A 23,697-nucleotide genomic window follows, 5' to 3' on the forward strand; every position below is an offset into this window, starting at 1 on the left:
GGGACCCTCCTGATCCCTCTTCCAGACCCCCTCTAAACGTTCCCCCACCCAGGATTCCCTCTGACCTCCCCCCAAAGTGTCCCCCCGAGCCCCAGACCCCCTCTTGCTTTTCCCAAAGGTCCCTCAAATCCCCCCTAAAGGACCCCTTCAGGTTCCCCCTTACAAGAAGACCCTCAATGGACTTCCCTTGATTCCCTCAGATCCCCTCTAAATGACCCCCTTAACCCCTTGGAATCCTCTAAGTGACCCCTCACGCCCCCCAGCTCCCCCAGGGCCTCCCACCCTTTGCTCCTTCCCTGACAGAGGAGTTGGAGCAGCGCTTCCTGGGAACCCCCTCCTGGCTGCCCCCACACCAGCATGAGCGGGCTCAGAGGTATGGGGGGCGACACACACATAATGGGAGCTGTTGGAGTGCAGGGTGGATATCTGGGGGTTCTGGATCCCTGTGTGGGGGGGGGAGGGGGGGATGCTGACAGTGGGGGAACATTGGGGTGAAATGGGGATACTTGGTGGGCTCCAGACTCATCAGGGGTTTCTGATTCCTTGGAGGGGCTCTGAGGGGAAAGGCAGACTGGAGGGGGGCTCTCCAACTGTTTTTGCCTCCCACCCCCCCAGGTGCTGGACACGGGTGCCCAACCCCCGGGCACTGTTTGTGTTGGAGCCAACCCCGGTGCACAGCAGCATGCGGGCGCTGCGGGATCCTGGCACGGGGGCACTACAGGGCTTCATTGAGGTGAGGGAACACTGATTTACTAACTGGGGGTGTGTGGGTTGGCATGGTGTAAGACCACCCCCTCACCCCCCTGAAACCGCCCCCATAGGAGCTACATGAGGACTCAGGGCTCACATCTTCCCCAGACACCAGCAACGTCCCCCAGTGGGAAGGTGAGCACCCCCAAACCCCCCCACCTTTTAATACCTGCTGCCCCCCTTTTTGTGTGAGCCCTAAAGCTGACCCTTACCCCCGCCCCCTCACCCCCATCTTTGTAACCTTCCCAGGCGGGTTGGAGGAACCCCCCCTGGAATTGCTCCACACCCAGGGGCCAAATGAGGAGAATTTGGACTTTGAAAACGGTACAGAGCTGTCGGGGGGGGGGGGGCTGTTTTGGGGGCTGCCCCTTCCTTAATTTTATCATTTCATTGTGTGTTTCACCCCCCCACCCCCCCCAACCTCAGATTTACTGACCATTCCCCCTGGCTTGAAACGTGGTGTTGAGTTCCAGCCCAGAGGTAGGGAACAGCAATAAGGGCTTTCTTCTCAACCCCCAAATCTGTGCCCCCCGCCTGCAACACACTGAGCTCCCCCCACCTCACTGTCCCCTCCTCCTTTAAAAACAAACAGCCCCTGGAGCTCGGGGAGGGGCACCATCACTCTGTAGTGTTTTGGGGGCATTGGATTCCTTGGAGTTGGAGAGAGCAGAAGAAGAGGAGAAAAAAGAGGGGGAGGCTGCTGGGGGGGGTGCCCCCTCTCAGCCCCCTCCCGACAAAGGAGGGCTGCCTTCCCCCACACCCCCCCTGCGCCGTGCTGACAGCCTGGAGGAGCTGGTGATGGGGGTAAGTATGGAGGGAGGTGGGTAGAAATAAGGGGGTCCCTGCAGCCCTATGCTGATAGCCTACCCCCCATGTCTTCAGGAGGTTCTGGTGCCCCCCACCACAGCCACCCCCCCTGCCCTCCCCCAAAGTGAGGAGGAGGAGTGGGCAGTGGAGGAGGACTGCAGTGTCCCTGTGGAGAACTTTGAGGAGAAGATCCCGGACCCAGCATTCAAGGTGGAGGGGAGGGGGGGCAGGGGGTGCCCTGGGAGGAGACAGGGGGCAGTTAGGGGGATCTGGGGGGTGACTTGAGGGTTGTAGGGGGTGGTTTGGGAGAGTATCTGTGGATGATTTGGGGGTCATAAGATGGGGGGTGCAATTTGTGGGGGTGTCCTTGGTGGGTATGGGGGTTATGGAGGAGGCTGGGGGTTTGGTGGAACTTATGGGGCTTGAGGGGCCATTGGGGTGCAATGTGGAGGCCCCTGGGGAGGCTCAGGGGTGCTTGTATGTATTGGGTTTCCATGGGAACCCAGGATTGCCAGGGTATGGTGTTCCTCTATTGGGGCCCCCATGGTTTGGGGTTCTCAGGTTTTGGGGTCCCCACATGGGGTTCTGGGTTTTTGGGGGTCCCCACTGCCTTTTTGGGGCTCAGGCTCCAGAGGAGGGTCCTCACCCCCCCCCCCCATCCTCCTGCAGTGGCCGTTCCGCCCCGATGCGTTCCAGCAGCGTGCAGCGCTGTGCCTGGAGCGGGGCCAGTCGCTGCTGGTGGCCGCTCACACCTCTGCAGGCAAAACAGCTGTGGCTGAATATGCCATCGCATTGGCACGGCGACACATGACACGGTGAGGGGGGCCCAAAGTGTGGGGGGGAGAGGGCTGGGCAGGGGGGTGAGCCCTTACTGGGGGTCCTGAGCCCCTTCCTTGGGTTGCTGAGCCCGTCCTGGGGGTCACTCTGTCTCTGGGGGGGGGGGTCCATGAACTGTTTTCAGTGTTCCAACTCCTTCCTGTGGTCTCTGGGAGGGTCCCCAAACCCCTTTGTGGTGTTCCTGATCTCTGCTGGGGTCTCTGTGGGTCTTCAATCCCTTCCTGGGGTCCCCGGCCCCATTCCTGGGGTCCTTATGGGGATTCCTGAACCCTACTTGTTTTCCCCAGACCCACATTGGGTCCCCCTGGGTGGCCCTGAAACCTTCCTGTGGTCCTGGAGGGGTCCTTGACCCGCTCTGTGTCACTGACCCCCTGTGCCCCCCAGGGCCATCTACACATCACCCATCAAGGCGCTCTCCAATCAGAAGTTCCGGGACTTCAGGGCCACCTTTGGTGATGTGGGGCTGCTGACAGGGGATGTTCAGCTGCGTCCAGATGCCTCCTGCCTCATCATGACCACTGAGATCCTGCGGTGAGCCCCAAATGACCCCAAAAAAGTGCTCCCAACACCCCCAAAGTTATCCCAAAAGCGGCCCTGAAAGCATCACTGAAACCATCCACAAACTGCCCCAGAGCTACCCTCAAACAGACCCCAAAGTGACCTTAAGTCCCCTCGATACCCACCTTGAACCCCTCGGAACCTTCAGCCATCCAGAAACCCACCTTGAAATCCTACAAAACCCTGAACACCCCAAATCTCCCCCTCACCCCCCCCCAGCTCAATGCTGTACAATGGCTCTGAGGTGCTTCGTGAGCTGGAGTGGGTCATCTTCGATGAGGTGCACTACATCAACGATGCCGAGGTGGGGATCAGGGGGTCCCCAAAAACAGGGGGAGGTCCTCAGGAGCTGAGGAGGGTGTGAGGTCACATTGTTATAGGATAACAGTGGGGTTTGGGGGGGGGGATTGGGATGGTTTGGAGGGAATCAGGTATTTTGTGGGATGGAGGGTTTGTTGATGTGGGTCTGGGGTGTCCTGATGAACCTCAGGGTTGTGTGGGGCCGTGGGCTCCTATCGGGCTGCACCGTTTTCTGCTGTCTGGGGGAGGGAGGGAGGGGGCTGTGTGGATCTTGTGGGGGGTTCTGGGGACCCTTGGGGTGTTCTGGGGGGGTCTTAAGGCCATTTGGGGAGGGAGGCTGTCTGGGACATGGGGGATGCTGGGGGGTGCTGGGGGTCTTGCACCATCTGTTGCCATAGGGAGGAACTCTGGGGTGTGGGATGCTATGGGGGGTTCTGGTGGTTCCTGGGACTCCAGTGGGGGTCCTACATCCTGCCCCCCCTCCACAGCGCGGTGTGGTGTGGGAGGAGACGCTGATCCTGCTGCCTGAGCACGTGGGGCTGGTGCTGCTCAGTGCCACCATCCCCAATGCCCTTGAGTTTGCCCAGTGGGTCGGGTAAGGGGCTGTGGGGCTGGGGGAGGTCTGTGGGACAGAAAGGAGCTGGGGGGGAGGGTCTGTGTGGGGCTCTGGGGTGGTCATGGGACTGGGAGGGGGTCAGTGGGTGATTGTGGGGGCTGGGGCTGGGGGTGGTTGTAGGGCTGGGGGGTACACAGGGGGCTATGGGGTGGTTGTGGGTGGGTCTTGGGGGGAGGGGGGTGTGCTCTGGGACTGGGGGTGCTGCAGTGGGCTTGTAAGTGGTTGTGAGAGGGTCCGTGGGGGAAGGAGAACTGCAGGGTGTTGTGGGGTGGGTGTGGGATTAAGGGGATGGTCAGCCGTGGGGCTGTGGGGTGTCTATAAGGGTCCTGGTGGGGGCTGTGGGGTATTTCCTCCATGCCCTCCCCCTCCATCTCCCCCACAGCCGCACAAAGCGGCGCCGCCTGCGTGTGCTGAGCACACGGCGGCGCCCAGTGCCCCTCGAGCACTATCTCTACACTGGAGGCGGTGGACCCCCCTCACCCCATGACCTCTTCCTGCTGCTGGATGCATCGGGTGGCTTCAGCACCCAGGGGTGAGCCTCACCGTGCCCCATAGTGCTCCATAGTGCCCCATGGTGCCCTACAGCTGCTCTGCAGTGCCCTCACAGCCAGCCATTGTTGCCTTGTAGAGCCCAACAGTCACCCCATAGCATCTTACCGTGCCCTGTAGTCACTTTGTAGTGCCCTACAACCTCTTAATGCTTACCCATGGTGCCCTATAACTGTCCCCATAGTGCTGTCCCCATAGTGATGCCCCACAGCGCCCCATGGCTCCCACAGGTACTACGCAGCGGTGGAGGCACAGAAGCAGCGGGCGAGCAAACACTCACAGAGCTTTGGGGCCAAGCAGCCCCATGGGGGAGGCAGTGGCCCTGGGCAGGTGAGAGGGAGCCCAAATGGGGTGTGTGTGTGTGTTGGGGGTGGTTTCTTCGGGTCTCTTTTTGGGATCCTCCCATCCTGTTTTGGGCTCTCTTGGAGCTCTTTCCATCTCACCCCCCCAGGACCGTGCCATGTGGCACTCGCTGGTGGCGCTGCTGCAGGCGCAGGGGCAGCTCCCGGCCGTGGCCTTCACCTTCTCCCGCGGGCGCTGTGATGCCAATGCAACCGCTTTGGGCCGAATCGACCTCAGCTCAGCTGCAGAGAAGGGACGCGTGCGGAGCTTCGTGCGGCGCTGCCTGGCCCGGCTCCGGGGGGGGGATCGCTGCCTGCCCCAGGTGGGGGCTCTCGGCGGCTGTTATGGGTGGCTGTGGGGTGTGTGGGGGTGTTAGAGGGGGGTTAGGGTGGATTGTGTGGGGTCTGTGAGAGTCTTTGGGGGCTTGGGGTGCTTTAAGGAGCCTTGGGGGAGCTCTTACTGGGGGAGATCTGTGGGTCTTAGGGGGCCTCTTATGGTGGTCTGTGGGTGGTTCAGGGCATCTTGGGGGGGTCTGTGTGAGGCTGGAAGTGGTTGTGGGGCATTCTATGGGGTGGTGTGGGTCTGCCATGAGTCCCACTCCTGTCCCCCACCCCAGGTGCTGCAGATGTCGGAGCTGCTGGAGCGCGGCATCGGGGTGCACCACAGCGGGGTACTGCCGCTGCTCAAGGAGGTGGTAGAAATGCTCTTCAGCCAGGGGCTGGTCAAGGTATGAAGCAGCTGTGGGGCAGCTTTGGGACTGAGCCTCACGCATGTCCTCCTCCAACCCACCCCTTGTGCCCCCCAGCTGCTCTTCGCCACTGAGACCTTCGCCATGGGGGTGAACATGCCGGCACGCACCGTTGTCTTTGATTCCATCCGCAAACACGATGGGAACAACTTCCGTGACCTGCTGCCAGGTGGGGATGTGGGGTGGCTGTGGGCAGGGCTGGGGGCTCAGTTTGGGGATTGGGGGGCAGTTTTTGTGGCTCTGAGGTGGTTTTTAGGGTCTATGGGATGGATTTGGGGGCAGGTGTGGGGGCAGTGGGATAGTTTGGGAATGTGGGGCAGGGTGAGGCTCTATGGGGCAGCCCTTCTCCCCAGGCGAGTACGTGCAGATGTCGGGACGTGCCGGGCGCCGTGGGTTGGACCGAACCGGGACTGTCATCATCCTGTGCCGGGGGACGGTGCCTGACATGGCCGACCTGCACCGCGTCATGCTGGTGAGTGGGGACCACATCGGCTTCATCTAGCACACTCTGTCTATGTAATGTAGTGCTGACACCCCAACATCACCCTACATCCACCCATGGCTGCGTCACCCCCATGTCTCCATTTCCCCCTCCATCATCCCATGCCTTTACATTGCAGTGTTGTCCCTTTACCCGCAGGGCCGCCCGTCGGGGCTGCAGTCTCAGTTCCGCCTGACATATGGAACCATCCTCAGCCTGCAGCGTGCGGCCGCGCTCAGTGTGGAGGGGTTGATGCGCAACAGCTTCGGGGAGTTCCCCCTGCGGCGCCGCGCTGCGGTACAGGATGGTGGCAGGAGGGGGGCAGTGGGGGCCATGGGGATGGTGGGGTGCCATTTTGGTGCCACTTGATCCCATTTGGGTCCCCCAGGCGCAGCAGCGGCGCGTGGCTGAGCTGCAGCAGGAGCTGGCGGCACTGGGAGAGCCCCCAGATAAGGAGACCCTGGATGACCTCCCCCAGTACCACGAGGCCGTGCAGGGGCTGCTGGAGGCGCGGGCAGAGCTGCAGGTGGGGCTGGGGGATGTGGGGACATGGAGGGATGTGGGGAGGATGGGGGGGGATGTTAGGGGTGTTCTGATGGGGATGGGGGGATATGGGAATGCTGTGGGTCATGGGGAGGGTCCTGGAAGAGGGGGGAACATGGGGAAAAGGGGGGAGGCTGTACGGGGGGGGGAGGGATCCTAGGAGAGCTGTGGGGTTCCTGATGTGGGGGGACATAATGGGGAGACCCTGGAGGGGGAGGGTACTGGGGGACATTGGGGGGGTCCTGGTGCCAACCCCCCATTTTCCCCCCCAGCGCCGCGTGGCGCAGTCTGTGGCAGGGCTGAAGGCGTTGGCCCCAGGAAGGGTGGTGGTGGTCTGCACCCCCCAGCACCGCAATGCACTGGGCCTCATCCTGCAGGTACAGCCCCCACCCCAAAGTACCCCCACATCCCCTAAAGTAACCCCTGAACACTCCAACATAACCCTCCAACATCTCCACGTACTTAAAATAACCCCAGAGTGACCATCACCCCCGCCCCGACCCTAGAATAACCCCGAAACTCCCCCACATCACCCCCAACTCTGTGACAGAACCCCATAATGCCCCAACCTTCCCCAAAATAACACCCACATCCCCCCCAATAGCCCCTAAAATAACCCCCAGCGCCTCCCCCCAGGAAAACAAAATGCCCCCAGTCCCTCCTGCCCTCAATTACCCCTAAACCCCTTCCTTCACCCCATGCCCCCCTGTTGTGCCCCTGTCCTTCCCTCCCCCCCACAGGTGACTGCTGAAAGTGGGGGGGGCCGCACCATCACAACAATGGTGCTGAGTGAGAAACCCCCTGAGGAGGGGGGGCCGTCCCCCTCACCCCCCCCGGACGCCCCCTACCCCGAGGATGTGCTACTGAGCAGACTCTTCCTGCCTGAGGGTGGGTGCAGCGGGACCCCCCCCAAATAAATGGGGGGGGGGGCTCTGGGGCCCAATGAGGAGGATCTTTGTGGGGGGGTGGGAGGCATCTGAAAGCCTTTTTGGGGTGGGGGGCACCTGAGGAACCCCCCAGACCACTATGGAATCCCCACCCTTGTGGGGTTTATTTTGGGGTGGGGGGCAATGGAGGGCCTTTATTGGGGGGGGTCATACCTGGCCCGTTTACCCTTTTTAGGGGAGAGTTTGGGGTTATCTGGGGGTTATTTTGCCCCCCCCTTCCCTTGCAGGCCCCCCCGGAGCTGCACTGGAGCAGCTGCACCCTGAGGACCTGGGGGGCATCGTGGGGCGCACACTGCGGGCAAACCCCCCCCGGCTGCTAGAGGAGCTGAGGCGGAGGCAGACAGCACGGGGAAGGTGGGGCCTTTGGGAGGGGTCCTGGGGGGTCTGATGGTATTATTAGGGTCTCTGGGGGGAGGTGTAGGGTTAAATTGGGGTCCCTGGGTGTGTGGGGGCTCTTCATGAGTTACTGGGGGGGTTTCTGTGGGTGTTGGTTCCCTGGGAGTGGGATCTTATGGATATTGGGGTCCCTGGGGAGATGGGGGGGATTATTGAATCCACTATGGCAATTAGGGTTACTTGGAGGGGGAGGGGGGGGGAAATCCTGGGTGGGTCTATCAGGGATAATGAGTTTGGGGTGGGGGTGTTCTTTCCTCTGGGGCTTTTTATAGGGGGTGTCTGTGGGGGTTCTGGTGCACCATGGTGCTTTATTCCCCCCTTCATCTCCTCCAGGAAGGACCCCCCCAGCCCGGAGCTGCTCTCAGCCCTGCAGGAGCTGCTGCGCATGGCAGGGGGGGCTCCAGGGGGGCTGCCCCTACTGGACCCAGTGGGAGCCCTGCAGCTGCGGGACCCCCCTGCTGTGGAGGCGGCCGCCCGAGCCCGGAGCCTGGGGGCAGCCCTTGGGGGGTTCCGCTGTGTGCATGGCCCCCGCTTTCCTCAGCTGGTATGGGGGTTAAAGGGGGAGGGGGGACATTTTAGAGCTCATTTGTGGGATTATTTTGGTGTCTTTTGGGGTTTTGGGGGGCTCTTTGGGGTGTCTTTTGGGATCATTTGCGGTCTGTTTTGTGCAATTTGGGGGTTGGTTTGGGTCACTGTGGGGCTGTTGGGGTCGTTTTGAGACCACCTGGGCCACCTTGGGGCTGTTTTGGGGGATCATATGGGGTTATTTCTGTGCAGTTGGGTCCATTTGGGGGCTTTCTGGGTTCCTTTGGGTTCACTTGTTCCCATTTGTGTCTATTTTGGAGCTGTGCACTCCCTTTATTTTGCAATTTGCTCCACCTGCAGTACTCTCAGTTTGCTGCCCGGCGCCGCCTGCAGGACCAGGTGGAGCAGCTCCAGTACCAGCTGTCGGACCGATCCCTGCTGCTGCTGCCTGAGTACCGCCAGCGCCTTGGTGTGAGTGTCCCCAGTGTCCCATGTGTCCCCAACACACTGCCCTGCTTTGAACCTCGTGTATCTCTGTGGGTTGACCTGATGGCTGTTTATGCCCATAGAGCTACATGGGTTGACCAGCTGGCTCCATGTGCTCATTGGGTTGACCTGTTGCCGCCATGGGGTCCCCGTGGGGCTGACCCCCTATTTCCCCCCTCAGGTCCTGCAGGCTCTGGGCTACGTGGCCGATGGTGGTGCGGTGCAGCTCCCGGGGCGTGTGGCAGCGCTGCTGAGCTGCCATGAGCTGCTGTTGACGGAGCTGCTGCTGGGCAATGTGCTGAGCCCGCTGCGCCCTGAGGAGGTGGCCGCGCTGCTGTCCTGCACCGTGCACCCGGGCCGGGGCGAGCCGCCCCCCAAACTGCCTCCCAACCTGCAGAAGGTACGGGCTGTGTGGGGCCAGGAGCTCCGTGGAGGTGATGGAGGCTGAGCGGAGCAATGTGGGGCTGTGCCCACAGGGCATGGAGCAGATCCGCGCCGTGGCCGAGCGTGTGGGGAGGTTGCAGGAGGAATGGGGGCTGCCCCAGAGCGCCGAGGACTACGTGGGGCAGTTCGGCTTCGGGCTGGCCGAGGTGGTGTACGAGTGGGCACGCGGCATGGTGAGCTCCCACAACCCCCCGTGTCCTCCAGACCCACCTGATCCCCCCCCGACCAACCCAGCCCCACCATCCCCCCCTGGACTCCATTACCCAAACCCACCCCATTCCCCTTTGGGACACCCCGTTCCCCACGCCCCCATCCCGCCCCGTTCTGCTCCGTGACCCCCCGTTTCCCCGCAGCCCTTCGCCGCTCTGGCTGCGCTGGCCCCGCTGCAGGAGGGTGTGGTGGTTCGCTGCATCCAGCGGCTGGAGGAGCTGTGCCGGGAGCTGCGCCGCGCTGCACGGATGTTGGGAGACCCGGGACTGGCGGCCACGATGGAGGCGGCGAGTGGCTGCATCAAACGGGACATCGTGTTTGCTGCGAGTCTTTACATCCAATAATAAAGGCCATGGGGCAGCGCTGTGCTCCGTCACAGAATCACAGAATTACCCGGGTTGGAAGGGACCTCAAGGATCATGTAGTTCCAACCCCCTGCCTGGCAGGGCCACCAAACATACACCTTTACTAGATCAGGTTGCCCAGGGCCCCGTCCAACCTGGCCTTGAACATCTCCAAGGACGGGGCATCCACAACCTCCCTGGGCAGCCTGTTCCAGGGCCTAACCACTCTCCTAGTGAAGAACTTCCCCCAACATCCAACCTAAATCTTCCCTCTTTTAACTTAAAACCATTTCCCCCTGTCCTGCTATTGTCAGCCCATTCGTCCGTCCTTCTCCCTCAGCGGGGGGTGGGGGCGGTGCGGGCAGCCCGTCACTGAGCAGGGCTGCGGCCTAACGGGGACGGAGCGGAGGGGTCGGTCGGGGCTGCGGGGGCTGTGAGCACCGAGCTCCATTATGGAGCCCATAGTGTGGGTCGGGCCGGGGGCTGGGCCGCCATCTTTCCGGTAGCTCGTTGCCAGGCAACCGCGGGGGGGTGGTGCTGGTGTCGCACAGTGTTGGGGCGTCATCAAAGCGCGCCGGGCTGGGAGAGGTGGAGAGGGGAGGGGGGAGGCTCGGCGTGCGGGCCGGGACCTCTCCCCGCAGCGCCGTGAGTGCGGGAGGACGGCGGAGCGGGGCGGAGGGGCGGCAGGACGAGCGGAGGGGCGGCGGGAGGAGCGGGGGGCGCTGCGGGGCACGGACGGAGCTGACACGAAGGGAGGGGCGGCGCGGTGCCGTCTGTGGGAGGGCGCCCCCTGTCGGCCTGGCGGGCGGGCCGTGACATGTGGCCGTGCTGGCTGTGCCCGCAGGTGCCGGGCGCCATGGCCCCCCCCAAGGACATCATGACCAACTCACACGCCAAGTCCATCCTGAACGCCATGAACGCGCTGCGGAAGAGCAACACGCTGTGCGACGTCACGCTGCGCGTGGAGCACAAGGATTTCCCGGCGCACCGCATCGTGCTGGCCGCCTGCAGCGACTATTTCTGCGCCATGTTCACCAGCGAGGTCGGTGCGGGGCGCTGCGTGCGGGCCGGGCCTCAGGAGCCGAGCGGGAGGTGGGCCGGGCTCATTGGGGGGGGTCCCTATGGATGCTGGGCCTCTGGATCCATTCGGGTTGTGGCTGCGGATCCTCTGGGTCCCTCTGAATGCTGGGAGTGCTGGGCCTGGATCCTTCTGGATCCGTTTGGAAACGGGGCGGGATCCCGCTGGGTCCGTTTGGGATGTGGCTCTGGATCCTTCTGTTGGTGGCACTGGATCCTTCTGGATCCCTCTGTTGGTGGCTCCGTCTGTATCTCAGCACGGTTACGCTGTGTCCGAGGGAGCCGGTTCCTTCAGCACAGCGCCCAGCTGCTCCCTCTGTGCAGTGCTGTGTGTCCGTGGGAGCTGCAGCAGAGCCCCCTCTGCTCTGTGTGCTGCCCCATGGACGAGTTCATGGATCACAGGGTGTGTTAAGGGCTCCTCGTTGGTTCCACCTCAGAAAGAAACCACTCTGTCTTCTCTTAGAACACGTTCTGAAGTGTTTGGGCTTTAAGTTCCTTCCTGTTTTCCCTGGACCGTGCAGAACTGTTGTGTAAATTACCAACTTCTGTTCACATTTGGATTCATATTGGGCCCACGGAGGGGCTGGAACTGAGTGGTCCTTAGGGTCCTGTCTGTGCCACGAGTGTCCCCCAGAGCAGCACAGTCACAGCAGCATTCCCTTTCCCCATAAGCAGGGAGCTGAAGGGGTTTATTGCAGCACACTTTGTGTCTCTGGAGTAGTGAGGGCAAAGACAAGAAGTGGGCTCGGATAAGGAAGTGGAGGAGGTGCAGTTCTGAAACGTTGGGCTGAACCCTGGGAACAGCCACATTCCTGCACAGCAAGCCCTGTGGTTTCAGGGTGCAATGGAAGATGGCAATACTGTGTGCCACAGCTGCCTCGGGGTGGGCAGCACCGTGGGCATCCTGGGGTGAAGTGAGGTGTCTGCAAGGTCATTTCCTATGGAATGATGCTGCCCTGGATGCTCTCATGGCTTTCTAACCCTGCTGTGCTGCATGGAATGCACTAGTTTGGAATGCAGCTCAGTAACAGTGCCTACATGCTCTGGAGTCCTCATGGGACGTTCTGTGTCACACTCAGCTCCAGGATCTTTCTTTAGGGTATGGTGTTAGGATCCCATATTCTTCTGCATCACATACAACACATGAAGTTATTGGAAAAGCTTCTGGTCATAAAGGCCCAGTGACTCCTATCCTCTTTTTTTCTGAGCACACAGTGTGCACAGACAGAATAGGTACAGTCTCCATCTCCATTGCGTGCTGCAGTCACACAAACATCCAGTCTGGTCAGTTCTGGTCTCTGGTGACACTGGATGGCTCAGCCTTGTTTTGGGAGTGCTCTGTCTGACCCAGGCTGTGATGCAGTACAGTCACACCTGTGGCACTGTGGGCCCAGCAGGGCTGTCTGTCCTTGCATTAGGGCTGGTGGGTGCTGTGAGGTTTTGTGAGTGCAGATCACGGGCCCAGCACTGCGCTGTGCTGTCTCTGCAGTGCAGGAGTGGCTCAGTCTCAGCAGAGACCTCTGCTCTGCTGCTGTGTCACCGAGTGCCTCAGTGGGAATATGTGTCTGCTCTGATTTTCCCCTCTCTCCCATCCCCTGCGGTGGCGCTTTCAAAGCAAAGCAGCGATGCTTTGATCACACGTTCTCCTCGCTGAGTGTGCCCACAACCAGCTTCAGTCTCATTCTTGGCAAGAAAAGTGAGGGGCTTTCATCTGAGCCGTGCTTGCACTGATATGCGCTGCTGCTTCCAAAGAGGTTGGTTTTGCACTGCGCTGCATGGAGACGGCCTCCTGTCGGGGTCCACCTGTGCTGATGAGCTCCCATGGGGTGCTGCCCCCCAGGTGCTGTTCCTGCAGCTGCTGCTTGGTGAGGGTGTCAGCTCTGCACATGGAGGGTTCTCACGCAGTGCACTGATCCCACAGGTTGGCTCAGAGGGTGGTGGGCTTCAGAGAAAGTAATTGTTCCAAAATGACACATCACAGAGCTGACAAAACAGCACAGGGATGAAGTCAGCACTGCTTAAATGCCATCGTTGCATACGCTGATTTTACTTTCTAATATTGAAGTTCAGCTCCGGTTTAACTCTGAATTTCCTGGGCTGCAGATGGTCATTCTTAGTAGGGACTTTCACCATGAGCTCGTAGGGTGGATGGGTGGAACGGTGATGAAAGCTTTGGGTGTGGGCTGGGGAGAGCTGGGTGTAGAGCAGAGCAGTGAGGGCACTGTATGCCACACATGGCCCCACACACACTGCCCTGGAACTGCTCCTTCTGCACAGCTCAGGGTCCCTGCATGGTGCAGGCAGGCACCTCATATGAACAACATGCTCAGGGCTCAGTGTGTGCATTTTGCAGTGCACTTGGAACCTCTTCCACACACGTAACAAACTCTGCTTTGCTCTGAGGCTCTGCTGAGCACTGGTGTCTTTTTGACCAGATTAGTGGAAAATAAACTCTGTTTCCTTTATGATTTACAGCTCTCAGAGAAAGACAAACCCTACGTGGACATCCAGGGGCTGACAGCTTCCACCATGGAAATCCTGCTGGATTTTGTGTACACAGAAACTGTTCATGTGACGGTAGAGAACGTCCAGGAGCTGCTCCCAGCAGCATGTCTGCTGCAGCTGAAAGGTAATGCTGGGTGTTGGTGCACACTGCACGGCTGCTGCTCAGCAGAGGTTTGCTGTGTCCACCCATGACAGCAGTGCCTCTGTGCTGTGCTCAGTCTGGGCCTTGGAGCCATAACACCTTGTGTCAAACTCCTCTTGTCCTTTGCACGCTGATCTTGGTGTAGCAGAGCTGCCCCATCTAGAAAAAGAGACACGGGATGGATTCTTTTATCCGTGCTTTGTGCTACTTCATGTCTGCGTGGCAGTGCCTGGGGGGGGGGAGCTGACAGTAATAAGCAAAGCCCTGGTGTCGTTTGGCATTGCCAGGTTAGCGTGGCTGCTCACAGCTGGGCAATCCCATGGCACATCCACTTCTGCTTTAGGAGCTGCAAAGTCAGTGCAGCTCACAGTTACCAGTGTCAGATTTAACCTGGGGGAGGAGGGGGTTAAACACAGCAGGCACAAACAGCACAAGCAGCCGTCCTGCTGCTCAGCATTACTGTGCCCCTCGGAAGAGACATTGCATGTGTGTGCTTGAGTGGTGTTATTCCACTGCTGTTCAGTCAGTCTGTCCTTATTGTTTCCAACTTCCCTGTACTGAAGCCCTTTCCCGAGCAGAGGGCTGACAGGATGTGTTCAGTGCTCATTCACCCCTCCGATTTTCCATAGGTGTGAAACAAGCTTGCTGTGAGTTTCTAGAAAGCCAGCTGGATCCATCAAATTGTTTGGGCATTCGGGATTTTGCTGAGACACACAATTGTGTTGATCTAATGCAAGCTGCAGAGGTCTTCAGCCAGAAACATTTTCCAGAGGTGGTTCAGCATGAAGAGTTTATCCTCTTAAATCAAGAAGAGGTTGAAAAGCTCATCAAGTGTGATGAAATTCAGGTAAAACCTGAACGTACCATTACTCTGCAAAGCATTGGACGTAAAGCATTGAAAGCTGTTGGAAACCAGCCCGTAGTGCTCAGGAGGGACTCACCCATCCTTCCCCAGCTGGGAGTTCGCTTTCCAGGAAGGTTCTCCTCATTCCTTTGGCCCCATAACCTCAAACCAATGGGTGATGTGCAGGCTGTGTGTCTGAGCGTGTTGTCTCGGGGCTGCACATCACTACCTCCATGTTCCCTCTCCTCCCCCTCTCCCCGGAGGAGGTTGCAGCCATGCGTTGTCTCGGTGCCCACGTTGCAGAAACGCCCACAGGACTTTAACTTGTTTGCAGACCGTTGTGGTGTTACTCAGCAGCACGAGCAGTGCATGTGTCGTTCCCAGCATGCAGCCCTTCTGCTTGCACAGGGTGCAGAGCGGGGCTGCTAGACACTGCTTCAGGCGGTTACATGAAGGTGTTTCTGCCTCTGAATTTTGGTACGGACTGTGTTCACTCAGAGCTGGATTCTGGAGGTGTTACTGCATGGCTGGGAACCGTCTGATCCTGTTTGGTTTTTTACCCAAGTTTTCTCTGAGTGTGTATTTAGTTGGGAACTGAAATAAGGTGAATATTGCCTGAGAATAGGAAGGGGGCAGTTCTGTGTTGTTAAGCTGGACTTCAACAAGAGATGGTGTTTGCTTCAGCCCTAAAAGAAGTGATGGAGTCGTTACTCAGAGCTCACAGCAGTGTGAGCTCCTTGGAGCAGGTTGTGTCATTGGTACCTCCTGAGTTCCTCAGAGCCCCTCGAAGGGGTGACCAGAGGAGAGATGTGGATGTGTGCTTTGAAAGGCTGCAGCAGAAGTGGCCTTTGGCCAAGCTGATGTCATTAACAAACCTTGGAAAGGAGCACGCAGGGCGGCAGTGAGGGCTGCATGCAGGTGGTGCTCAGAGCAGGGGAGGGCTGAGGGCGCTGGGTGATCACAGCAGTGTCCTTAGTGCTGAGGTTTGATCTGGGTGGGTTGTGGTGAGAGCTTCTGGGCAGCCAGGGATCCCAGGGCTGGGAATGCTTTGTGTTGGAAGGGATCGTCCCCCAATCCCTTCCACCTCCTACACCACCTGCCCAGCAGCACTGATGGGGATGGAGCATCCCCTGCTCCTCCAGACTGTGTGTTTTGCTGCCTCACCTCTCTTGTGGTGAAGAATTTCACTGCAATTACACCTAATCTAAACCCGCTCTCTTTTAATTTAAAACTATCACCTGCAGGCCCAATAAAAAGGTCTCTCCTCATCTTTTTTGATGAGCTCTCTTTAATTATTGAAAGGCTGCTGTGAGGTTGCCCTTCCCCACGTGGAAGGAGCACAGCCCCTCAGCCCATCCCTGCAGGAGGTGCTTTGTCCTCTGAGTGTCACTGTGGGCTCTGGGCCCTCCATGTCCTCATGCTCAAGGAGCCCAAAGAGCGGGGCAGAGGGGCAGAACCTGCTCCCACACTGCCTGCTGGGCTCCTGTCAGTGCAGCCCTGGCTGTGATGCTGCTGCCTGGTTTCTCACCCACAGCAGACTCCCATCTGTGCTCTCCAGCTGCTGCTGGGCACAGAGCTGTCCGTTTAGCCACAGGCTGCTGCTCTCCTGTCTGAGCAGTGTGTCCCTCTTCCTGCAGGTGGACTCAGAAGAACCTGTATTTGAGGCTGTTATAAACTGGGTGAAGCACTCAAAGAAGGACCGGGAGGCGTCGCTGCCGGAGCTGCTGCAGTATGTGCGAATGCCGCTCCTCACCCCGCGCTACATCACAGACGTTATCGACACCGAGGTATGGGTAGAAGCAAACCAAGATGTGGATGATGAGATCTTTAAGCTTTTGCAATGGAAGTTTTAATTTCAAACAATCAATGCTGATCCAGTGCAAGGTTTGGCAGCAGGGCACTGTGAATTCGGCCTTGGTGTGGTGCAGCAGCACATGGTATTGAACACCCACAGGGAACTGGATGTGGAGCTGCAGCGGGGGGTTGGCCCAGGCCCAGCTGGGGAACAAGGAGGACATGAGGCAATGCTTAGGGCTGCTGTGCCCACAGCTGCTTCTGGAGGAGACTTCCCTGTTCTGAGTTCCGCCCATAGCAGGGTGTTCCATACAGAGCAGCGCAGTTTGGGCTTTGCTCCATGCTGTGTCTCTGGCAGTCACATATTGAGCTGACGCTGTGGGGCAGACCCAGCCAGGCCCACTCAGCCTTTGCTCCCTCCTCAATTGGGTTTCCACTGGCTAACATGTAGCAGAATCCTATTTTCCTCAGTTTTCCAGTGTAGGGTATTTTATCCTGTAATCTGCAGTGCCACGAGAGATGAGCTGTATGAGAACAGTCCCATGGCATCTCTGGGGGGATCTTAGCACAGACCACTGGTATCAGTGACTGCTGTCTTTCTGCAGCCGTTCATCCGATGCAGTCTGCAGTGCAGAGACCTCGTCGATGAAGCAAAGAAATTCCATCTCCGTCCTGAGCTCCGGAGCCAGATGCAGGGACCCAGGACCAGAGCCCGTCTGGGTGAGTGGTGTGGAGGTGCCGGGAGTAGCTGTGGGACCTGCAGGAGCTGTGTGTGCCATGCAGTGCTGTGGTGCTCTGCAACAAAGACTTCTTGATCTGCAGTGCACAGTGGCATAGAAGGGGGACAGCAGTGCAGGACAGGGTGGCTTGTTAACGAGTGGCAGCACAGGGAGTAGCTGGTTGCCCTGCTCCTGTGTTGGTGCTCCCAGATGGGTTTGTCTGAGCATGCAGCCGTCCCAGGAGTGTGGGCAGAGTTTCTAAAAGGTGGTTATCAGTGTCAGAAATTCACAGGGTGAGGTGAGAGATGGCAGCACTGGAGGGAAGATGGAATGGGGAACGTGGGAGGGTGAAGGGCAGCTGGGAGGTGGGCAGGTTGGTTTGTTGAGAGGCATGGTGAGTAATTTCTGTCCTGAAGGCAGTGCGGTGTGCTTCGACCTCCAACATAGTCCACCCACAGCACAGCTCCTGTTTTTCCAGGAACACCCCACATCAGTGCTCAGGGACATCCACTTCAGCTCAAGCCACCATTTACAGAGAGGCATTGTGCTCTGTTCTGGGTCGAAATGCCTCAGCTGATAAAGGGAATGTCACAAATTCACATCATTATCCAGGTGAAAATTGTGCGCTTTGCTTCTAAGGTCCACCTTCTGCATTCTGCCTTCTTTTGTATAACAATTTGATAGCACTGCTGTCAGGAGCACTCTCAGCACACGCCCTCGTGTTGCCTGTTCACTTCCTGGATGGACTGCAGTGGCTGTGCTGCATGATGCCCACAGGGCTCAGCTCTGCGCCCATGGTTGCACACCAGCTGATGTGGCTTTGCTCTCCCTCTTTGCTGCAGGAGCAAATGAAGTCTTGCTTGTGATCGGCGGCTTTGGCAGCCAGCAGTCACCCATAGATGTTGTGGAGAAGTACGACCCGAAGACCCACGAGTGGAGTTTCTTGCCTGTAAGGGACCTTTTCTGACCATCATTGAGCAGAACAGGCACGCTGACATCAAACATCGATCGTGTGCTACTGGCCACATAACCTTCCCTGGGCTGTCCTCAGTTCATTTGGGTTGTGGAGGTGTATGCAGTAAACGCTGGAATCACTTTGCTTGTAAAGCTTTGTGGGAGAGGTTGCTGCCTTATTTGCTGGGCTGAACCTGCAGAGGCTGCATCTGTGCTGTGGGAGTGAGAGCTGAAGGGCAGCATGTTTTGTCTTCAAGGGGCGTTGAGCTGTGAAGTTTGGAGGTGGCATCTGGGGTGTCAGTGGGAGCACTGGGGTCAGTGCTGCTGTGAGCACAGCAGGCTGCGTGATCCCTGCTCACGTTGGGTCTGAGTGGGAAGGGATTTATTTAGAGATAACTTCTGCAGTGCGATCTTAGAAGCAGCTGTACCAGTAGGAAGCAGCGCAGGCCTTTGTTACTGCTAATCACAGGGAACTTACATTGCTTTCTCTCCCAAAATTCAGTTCTTTTTTTGGGAGGCCAAAAGCTTCAGCTGCATCCAGCAGATCTCTGTAGCCTCCACGTTTCCCTATTGACAGGGAGCGGTGGGAGGCATGCACACCTCCAGGATGTGCCAGGGATTCAGCAGTGACAGGAGATAAGCTGACATTGTACAAAAGTATTGTGCATTCAAAGAGACCCGGGCAGCAGAAGCTGCAGAAAGCAGATGCAGTCCTGGTGCATTTCAGCCAGAGATGGATTGCTGAAATCCACACTGTCATCTGCCTCTGCCTTGAGGTGCCTCTTCCAACAAAGCAGCAAAAATGGGATAGAACAGCAGTTGTTCTGCACACACGGGGGGTTGTTTCTTCTCCTTGACCCTTTGTTTTCCTTCCTCATTTCAGAGCATCACCCGTAAGAGGCGTTACGTCGCGACTGTGTCCCTGCATGACCGGATCTATGTCATCGGGGGCTACGACGGCCGCTCCCGCCTCAGCTCCGTGGAGTGCTTGGATTACACATCAGATGAGGATGGGATCTGGTACTCCGTAGCACCCATGAACGTGCGGCGCGGGCTGGCAGGAGCCACAACCCTGGGAGGTGCATCCTGGGGCAGATCGTTGGAGCTCTTTGCTTGGCTACAACAATGGAAACCACCTCTGCTGTGTCTCCATTCTTTGTGCCACTGTGCTCTGAGCAATGGGAGCTCAAGGAGGGGCTGTGGAGGAGGAGCTCTCATGGTGGATAAGCAGCTGGAAGGGCTGGCTGGGTTCTGGGCTTGGTTGGTTGATCTGCAGGCAGGCTGATACCGTGAGGGTGAGCAGTCTGCATTTCTCTCAGGTTCAAACATGCCAAGTTCTGCTGTGGTTGCTGTATTTTGCAGTCCACATTGTAGGTTTGCTGTGTCTATGAAGGCCTTTGTGCTCCACGTGCACATTCGGTGCTCGTTGTGCTCAGCCCACCCCTGCTCTGTCGTTGCAGATATGATTTATGTTTCTGGTGGGTTTGATGGGAGCCGACGCCACACCAGCATGGAACGCTACGACCCAAACATTGACCAGTGGAGTATGCTGGGAGACATGCAGACAGCACGGGAAGGAGCGGGGCTCGTTGTAGCCAACGGAGTTATCTACTGCCTCGGTAGGTGCCCGCAGGCAGCAACATGCAGATCCTGAAGCAGACCCTGGAAGCTGTGCCATGCTTCGCTGGGATGGCGCACAGTTTGCTCCTCTCTTGTGTTTCAGGCGGCTATGATGGGCTGAACATACTGAATTCTGTGGAGAGGTACGATCCCCACACGGGACACTGGACGAACGTCACACCGATGGCCACTAAGCGCTCAGGTAGGAGCTTGTGTGCTGGTTTAGCTCCCCAGGAGGAGGATCCATAAAGGAGTGTGAGTGTGACTTTATGGGCTGTGGGGAGAGGAAGTCTGTGACTGCCCTAATTAGGAACTGGTGAGGAGCAGGCAACACAGTTAACGTATGTAATGTGATGGGACAGCGTGTGAAGGCAGCACTTGTTAGCTGCAGGGCCCAGTCAGTGAGGGGTGTTCAGGCAAGCACTGGGGCTCAGCTCCTGGGCATCCAGGACAGCAGAGAGCAGCACTGTTAGGACAGCATTACGCTGACAACTTGAGCCACTGTGTAGCCAGTTTCGGCCAACAGCATTACTGCTCTTACTGGGGCAGCTGAGCACAGCAGCTCTTACAGGCACAGCTGTCAGGCTGGCTGCAGGCTGAGTACCTCATGCTGCTCCTGCTGCCCTGGCTGCAGCTGCTCGCTCCCCCTCACTGGAAATTGAGCAGAAGTTGGCAGGGTTAGAGTTACAGCACTAGGCACAGCACTGTCAGCACTCCTGTGTCCTCTCCCTGCAGGTGCCGGAGTTGCTCTGCTGAACGACCACATTTATGTTGTTGGTGGGTTCGATGGGACGGCGCATCTCTCCTCTGTGGAAGCCTACAACATCCGCACTGATTCCTGGACCACTGTAACCAGCATGACCACCCCCCGCTGCTACGTGGGGGCCACCGTGCTGCGGGGAAGGCTGTATGCAATCGCTGGGTAAGAGATGGCCATGGGCTGGAGGGGAAGGTGCTCTGTGTGTCAGCAAGAGGGGCGAGTGACTCCAAGTGACACAACCCATGGCTGCGTTGCATTCAGCCTCTTGAATGCACATCAAGACTACTTGGGAGGACTCTGAGCATCTCAACCCCTCTCTGTGGCAGCACCCCTCAGCTGTGACTTTCTGTCCCTTCAGGTACGATGGCAACTCACTGCTGAGCAGCATTGAGTGCTACGATCCCATCATCGACAGCTGGGAAGTGGTGACCTCCCTGGGGATGCAGCGCTGCGACGCCGGGGTCTGTGTCCTGCGGGAGAAGTGATGTGCAGAGAGCTCACAAAGCACATCCCCACGAGTGTCTGCTGGACGAAGAGTCCCCAATGATTTGCAGTGACTGTTTTTGAGAGTTGTGGATGCTGTGGAAGTAGGCACCAGTACAGCAGCTTTCTGTGCTGCTTTGACTTGAGCATGTGCATAACCATGTGATCTCAGCAGTCATTTGAAATCAGGGGCTCTGTGTGAAGCTGGAGGAAGGCGGTGAAGTGGGGCGAGAGAAGCTGCATTCTCTGCTGTTCCTGTGGCTCATTTTCCCAGCAGAGCAGAGCAGTCCCAAACTGGCATCAGCCGGCCTGGTGAGCGTATCTGAGGACATACACACAGCTGGGTGGTCTCTGTGGCTGCTACAGGACCAGCTGGGTGCTCAGCCCCGTGGATACATGCGGGTGGAATCCAGCTGCTCTTAAACGTTCCCGCTTCAAATCATCTTGTACATACTGAATGTTCTCAGCTCGCTCCATCAGTGCAGAGCCAAACTGAACGAGCATGTGTGAGGGAGGGGGGTCCCGCACTGCAGGTTCTGCACACAAGGAGTCGCAGATTGAAGCTGTCAACTACTGAGACCCAAAAGCAGAAGGCTGGGGGAAATAGAAAGGCAGCCCTGCAGCATTTGTGCTCTAAAGGGGGGGCTCGGCAAGGCTCAGTGCATCGTATTTCCTTTGAAAAGCTTGGACAGTCCCCACTGCATAGAGCTGCATGGCCACAGGAGCCGTGCTGCCACAGGCACTGCCTTTGCTCCTACAGCTGAGGCCGGCGCACAGTGATGCGGTTGCTCTATCCCTGCTGAGGAACTGGTTCTTCCTTAGACTGCTGTGCCCAACGCACCGCTCAGCCTGTAACTCATCTTCCCGCTGTTGGTTAGTAGCATTTCCCCGCTTCCAGCCCCGTTCTGGACTCACACCAGGGTTGTTTTACCCCCCCGTTCTCAGCTCTCCCTCCGTCCCCAGCTCCCCACATGCTGAGCTCTATCCAGCCCTGCTCCGGTTGCCGGTTCCCAGCCCGGCTCTTTCCTCCCCTCATTCCCGTGCTCCTATTGCTGCCCCTCCAGCTCCCAGCCGGGCCCTGCGTGGGATGAGGGTGGTGGTAGCATGATTTAAATATGCACTTTCAGCCAATGCTCTGACCTTCCGCGTTCGTTTCTATTCTATTAGACGAGTGTTCCGTGGGTTTGTTCCCTATGTTATTTTTTATTGAAAACACCCGAGAATAAACTATTTCCTGAGCCAGAGCCGCTTTTTTACCTCTTGTTCCGCTGCCTCCAGTGCTGCCTTCGTCCCGCAGCTCACGCACGTGGCGGCGCAGTTCACACTGCGCATGCGCAGCTCTCACCGCTCGCTCCTCCTTCCGGGCGGTGGCGGCGGCGTTGTGCGCATGCGCGGCCATGGCGGCGGCCTGTGCCGAGATGGAGCCGGCGGCGGCGCCTCCTTCTCCTCCTCCCGGTCCGGTCGCCGCTTCACCGAGTTCGGCCGGGCTGGTGTGCGAGCAGGGCCGGAACCTGAAGGCGGTGCTGTGTCAGCGCTGCGGATCGAGGGTGCTGCTGCCCGGAGCCGCCACCTTCACCTGCCGTGAGGTACCGGGGAAAGAGGGGCGGGCAGAGGGGCGCGGCTGGGGCGAGGGCGCCCCCTGGCGGCGGGGCGGGGAGGTGCAGGTTGGATGGCGCCCCCTAGTGGTGGGGCGGGGCGGGGCAGTTCGTATGGCGCCCCCTGGCGGCGGGGCGGGGAGGTGCAGGTTGGATGGCGCCCCCTAGTGGTGGGGCGGGGCGGGGCAGTTCGTATGGCGCCCCCTGGCGGCGGGGCGGGGAGGTGCAGGTTGGATGGCGCCCCCTAGTGGTGGGGCGGGGCGGGGCAGTTCGTATGGCGCCCCCTGGCGGCGGGGCGGTGACATGACACGCTGCTCCCCGCAGCTGCTGCTGCCCGCCATGAGGAAGAAGGCGACAGCGACGGACGGTGGGGATGGAGATGGAGACGTGGTGCGGGAGCATTGGCTGGTGCGCGACATGTTCTCCTTTGAGAACGTGGGCTTCACCCGTGACGTGGGCAACATCAAGTTCCTGGTGTGCGCTGACTGCGAGGCCGGGCCCATCGGCTGGCACTGCCTGGACGACAAGGACAGCTTCTACGTGGCGCTGGAGCGTGTGGCCCACGAGTGACAGCAGCGTGGGGTCAGGGCGGCTGGCGGGGCCGGGCTGCACCCCCTGCTGGGCAGCACCACGGAACAACACGATGCGCCAGAGCAGCACCGCACCACAAAGCCACCGGAACATGGAGCTGCTGCTCTGCACGTGCTGGGCTGTCTCCGTGCTGACTGCTCTGTGACACAGGACCAGCAGTGCTGCAACAGAGCAGGAGGAGAAGAACTGCTGTGCTGATCCATGGTGTCTGACCCACAGCTATAGGCTGTAATGCCACAGTGTCTGACCCACGGCTATGGGCTGTAAGGCCGTGTCCTCTGTATATTCAGATATATATTCAGATGTTCCCCCCCCGTAGATCTTAACGTTTAGGTCTCTAAAGTCTCATCCTACTCGATGACTGTAACCTGTATGAATATCTTGGTGCCTGAATTGTGTGTGAGGCATTTGAAAGTCATGTGGGTTTATTAACTTGGAAATAAAAGACGCGGAGCTGCCAGGTGCACAAGGTGATGGGGTGGCACATAGACACAGCAGGGTGAGCTGAGGGTACAGATCCATCCTGACCAGGATGTGGAGGAGCAGTGTACAGTGCAGGGTCTCGGTGCTGATCAGAAGAGCTGTGTGTGCATTGAGCAGAGCCAGGAGGTGAGTTCCCATCTGCTGGGGGGCAGTGCTGGGATGTGGCCTGTTCCAATGTGGATGCAGATCTGAGTGCATTGCATCACATCGCATTGTATTGTCTTGCATTGCATCGCATTGCATTGCA

General features: G+C 58.7%; 3 protein-coding genes across 4 annotated transcripts in view; all 3 read left to right on the plus strand.

Moving 5' to 3' along the window:
* The window catches only part of SKIV2L (Ski2 like RNA helicase), a 12,003-nt gene extending 2,075 nt beyond the window's left edge, over window positions 1–9,928 (plus strand). Inside the window, exons 3-29 of the mRNA XM_015884838.2 lie at window positions 264–373; window positions 616–733; window positions 822–885; window positions 1,000–1,074; window positions 1,177–1,230; window positions 1,343–1,554; window positions 1,633–1,767; window positions 2,227–2,372; window positions 2,779–2,925; window positions 3,172–3,256; window positions 3,741–3,847; window positions 4,251–4,400; window positions 4,648–4,747; window positions 4,869–5,081; window positions 5,376–5,486; window positions 5,565–5,676; window positions 5,861–5,979; window positions 6,148–6,285; window positions 6,377–6,514; window positions 6,804–6,908; window positions 7,272–7,419; window positions 7,706–7,832; window positions 8,208–8,418; window positions 8,760–8,870; window positions 9,067–9,285; window positions 9,362–9,502; window positions 9,683–9,928. Of these exons, the coding sequence (XP_015740324.1) occupies window positions 264–373; window positions 616–733; window positions 822–885; window positions 1,000–1,074; window positions 1,177–1,230; window positions 1,343–1,554; window positions 1,633–1,767; window positions 2,227–2,372; window positions 2,779–2,925; window positions 3,172–3,256; window positions 3,741–3,847; window positions 4,251–4,400; window positions 4,648–4,747; window positions 4,869–5,081; window positions 5,376–5,486; window positions 5,565–5,676; window positions 5,861–5,979; window positions 6,148–6,285; window positions 6,377–6,514; window positions 6,804–6,908; window positions 7,272–7,419; window positions 7,706–7,832; window positions 8,208–8,418; window positions 8,760–8,870; window positions 9,067–9,285; window positions 9,362–9,502; window positions 9,683–9,883 (3,597 nt within the window). The 3' untranslated portion in view covers window positions 9,884–9,928. The remainder of the gene's footprint in view (window positions 1–263; window positions 374–615; window positions 734–821; window positions 886–999; window positions 1,075–1,176; window positions 1,231–1,342; window positions 1,555–1,632; window positions 1,768–2,226; window positions 2,373–2,778; window positions 2,926–3,171; window positions 3,257–3,740; window positions 3,848–4,250; window positions 4,401–4,647; window positions 4,748–4,868; window positions 5,082–5,375; window positions 5,487–5,564; window positions 5,677–5,860; window positions 5,980–6,147; window positions 6,286–6,376; window positions 6,515–6,803; window positions 6,909–7,271; window positions 7,420–7,705; window positions 7,833–8,207; window positions 8,419–8,759; window positions 8,871–9,066; window positions 9,286–9,361; window positions 9,503–9,682) is intronic.
* A 492-nt stretch (window positions 9,929–10,420) lies between these two features.
* KLHL12 (kelch like family member 12) lies at window positions 10,421–22,025 on the plus strand. 2 transcript variants are annotated; one of them, XM_015884853.1, is made up of 12 exons: window positions 10,421–10,528; window positions 10,728–10,925; window positions 13,436–13,589; window positions 14,237–14,454; window positions 16,089–16,238; window positions 16,851–16,965; window positions 17,807–17,913; window positions 18,802–18,997; window positions 19,379–19,537; window positions 19,642–19,740; window positions 20,274–20,460; window positions 20,657–22,025. In XM_015884853.1, the coding sequence occupies exons 2-12, from the start codon at window positions 10,740–10,742 to the stop codon at window positions 20,781–20,783; spliced, it is 1,698 nt and encodes a 565-aa protein (XP_015740339.1). In that variant the 5' UTR covers window positions 10,421–10,528; window positions 10,728–10,739; the 3' UTR covers window positions 20,784–22,025. The 2 variants fall into 2 exon arrangements, with proteins under 2 accessions (XP_015740339.1, XP_032305157.1); XM_032449266.1 differs by lacking the exon at window positions 10,421–10,528 and having other exon boundaries at window positions 10,659–10,925.
* A 117-nt stretch (window positions 22,026–22,142) lies between these two features.
* RABIF (RAB interacting factor) lies at window positions 22,143–23,433 on the plus strand. The gene is made up of 2 exons (XM_015884854.2): window positions 22,143–22,367; window positions 22,701–23,433. The coding sequence occupies exons 1-2, from the start codon at window positions 22,179–22,181 to the stop codon at window positions 22,944–22,946; spliced, it is 435 nt and encodes a 144-aa protein (XP_015740340.1). The 5' UTR covers window positions 22,143–22,178; the 3' UTR covers window positions 22,947–23,433.
* Window positions 23,434–23,697: the final 264 nt, after the last annotated feature.

This window comes from Coturnix japonica, chromosome 26 (genome assembly GCF_001577835.2).
Source record: "Coturnix japonica isolate 7356 chromosome 26, Coturnix japonica 2.1, whole genome shotgun sequence".
In the NCBI taxonomy this organism is placed as follows: Eukaryota; Metazoa; Chordata; class Aves; order Galliformes; family Phasianidae; genus Coturnix; species Coturnix japonica.

What these genes read in the sequence shown, in the direction of transcription:
- KLHL12 (XM_032449266.1), top strand. Translation starts at nt 10,701, where the DNA reads ATGTGGCCGTGCTGGCTGTGCCCGCAGGTGCCGGGCGCCATGGCCCCC. An exon ending in GCGCCATGTTCACCAGCGAG is followed by an intron (nt 10,926 to 13,435) that starts GTCGGTGCGGGG and finishes TATGATTTACAG; the next exon opens with CTCTCAGAGAAAGACAAACC. An exon ending in CAGACGTTATCGACACCGAG is followed by an intron (nt 16,239 to 16,850) that starts GTATGGGTAGAA and finishes GTCTTTCTGCAG; the next exon opens with CCGTTCATCCGATGCAGTCT.
- RABIF (XM_015884854.2), top strand. Translation starts at nt 22,179, where the DNA reads ATGGCGGCGGCCTGTGCCGAGATGGAGCCGGCGGCGGCGCCTCCTTCT. An exon ending in CCACCTTCACCTGCCGTGAG is followed by an intron (nt 22,368 to 22,700) that starts GTACCGGGGAAA and finishes TGCTCCCCGCAG; the next exon opens with CTGCTGCTGCCCGCCATGAG.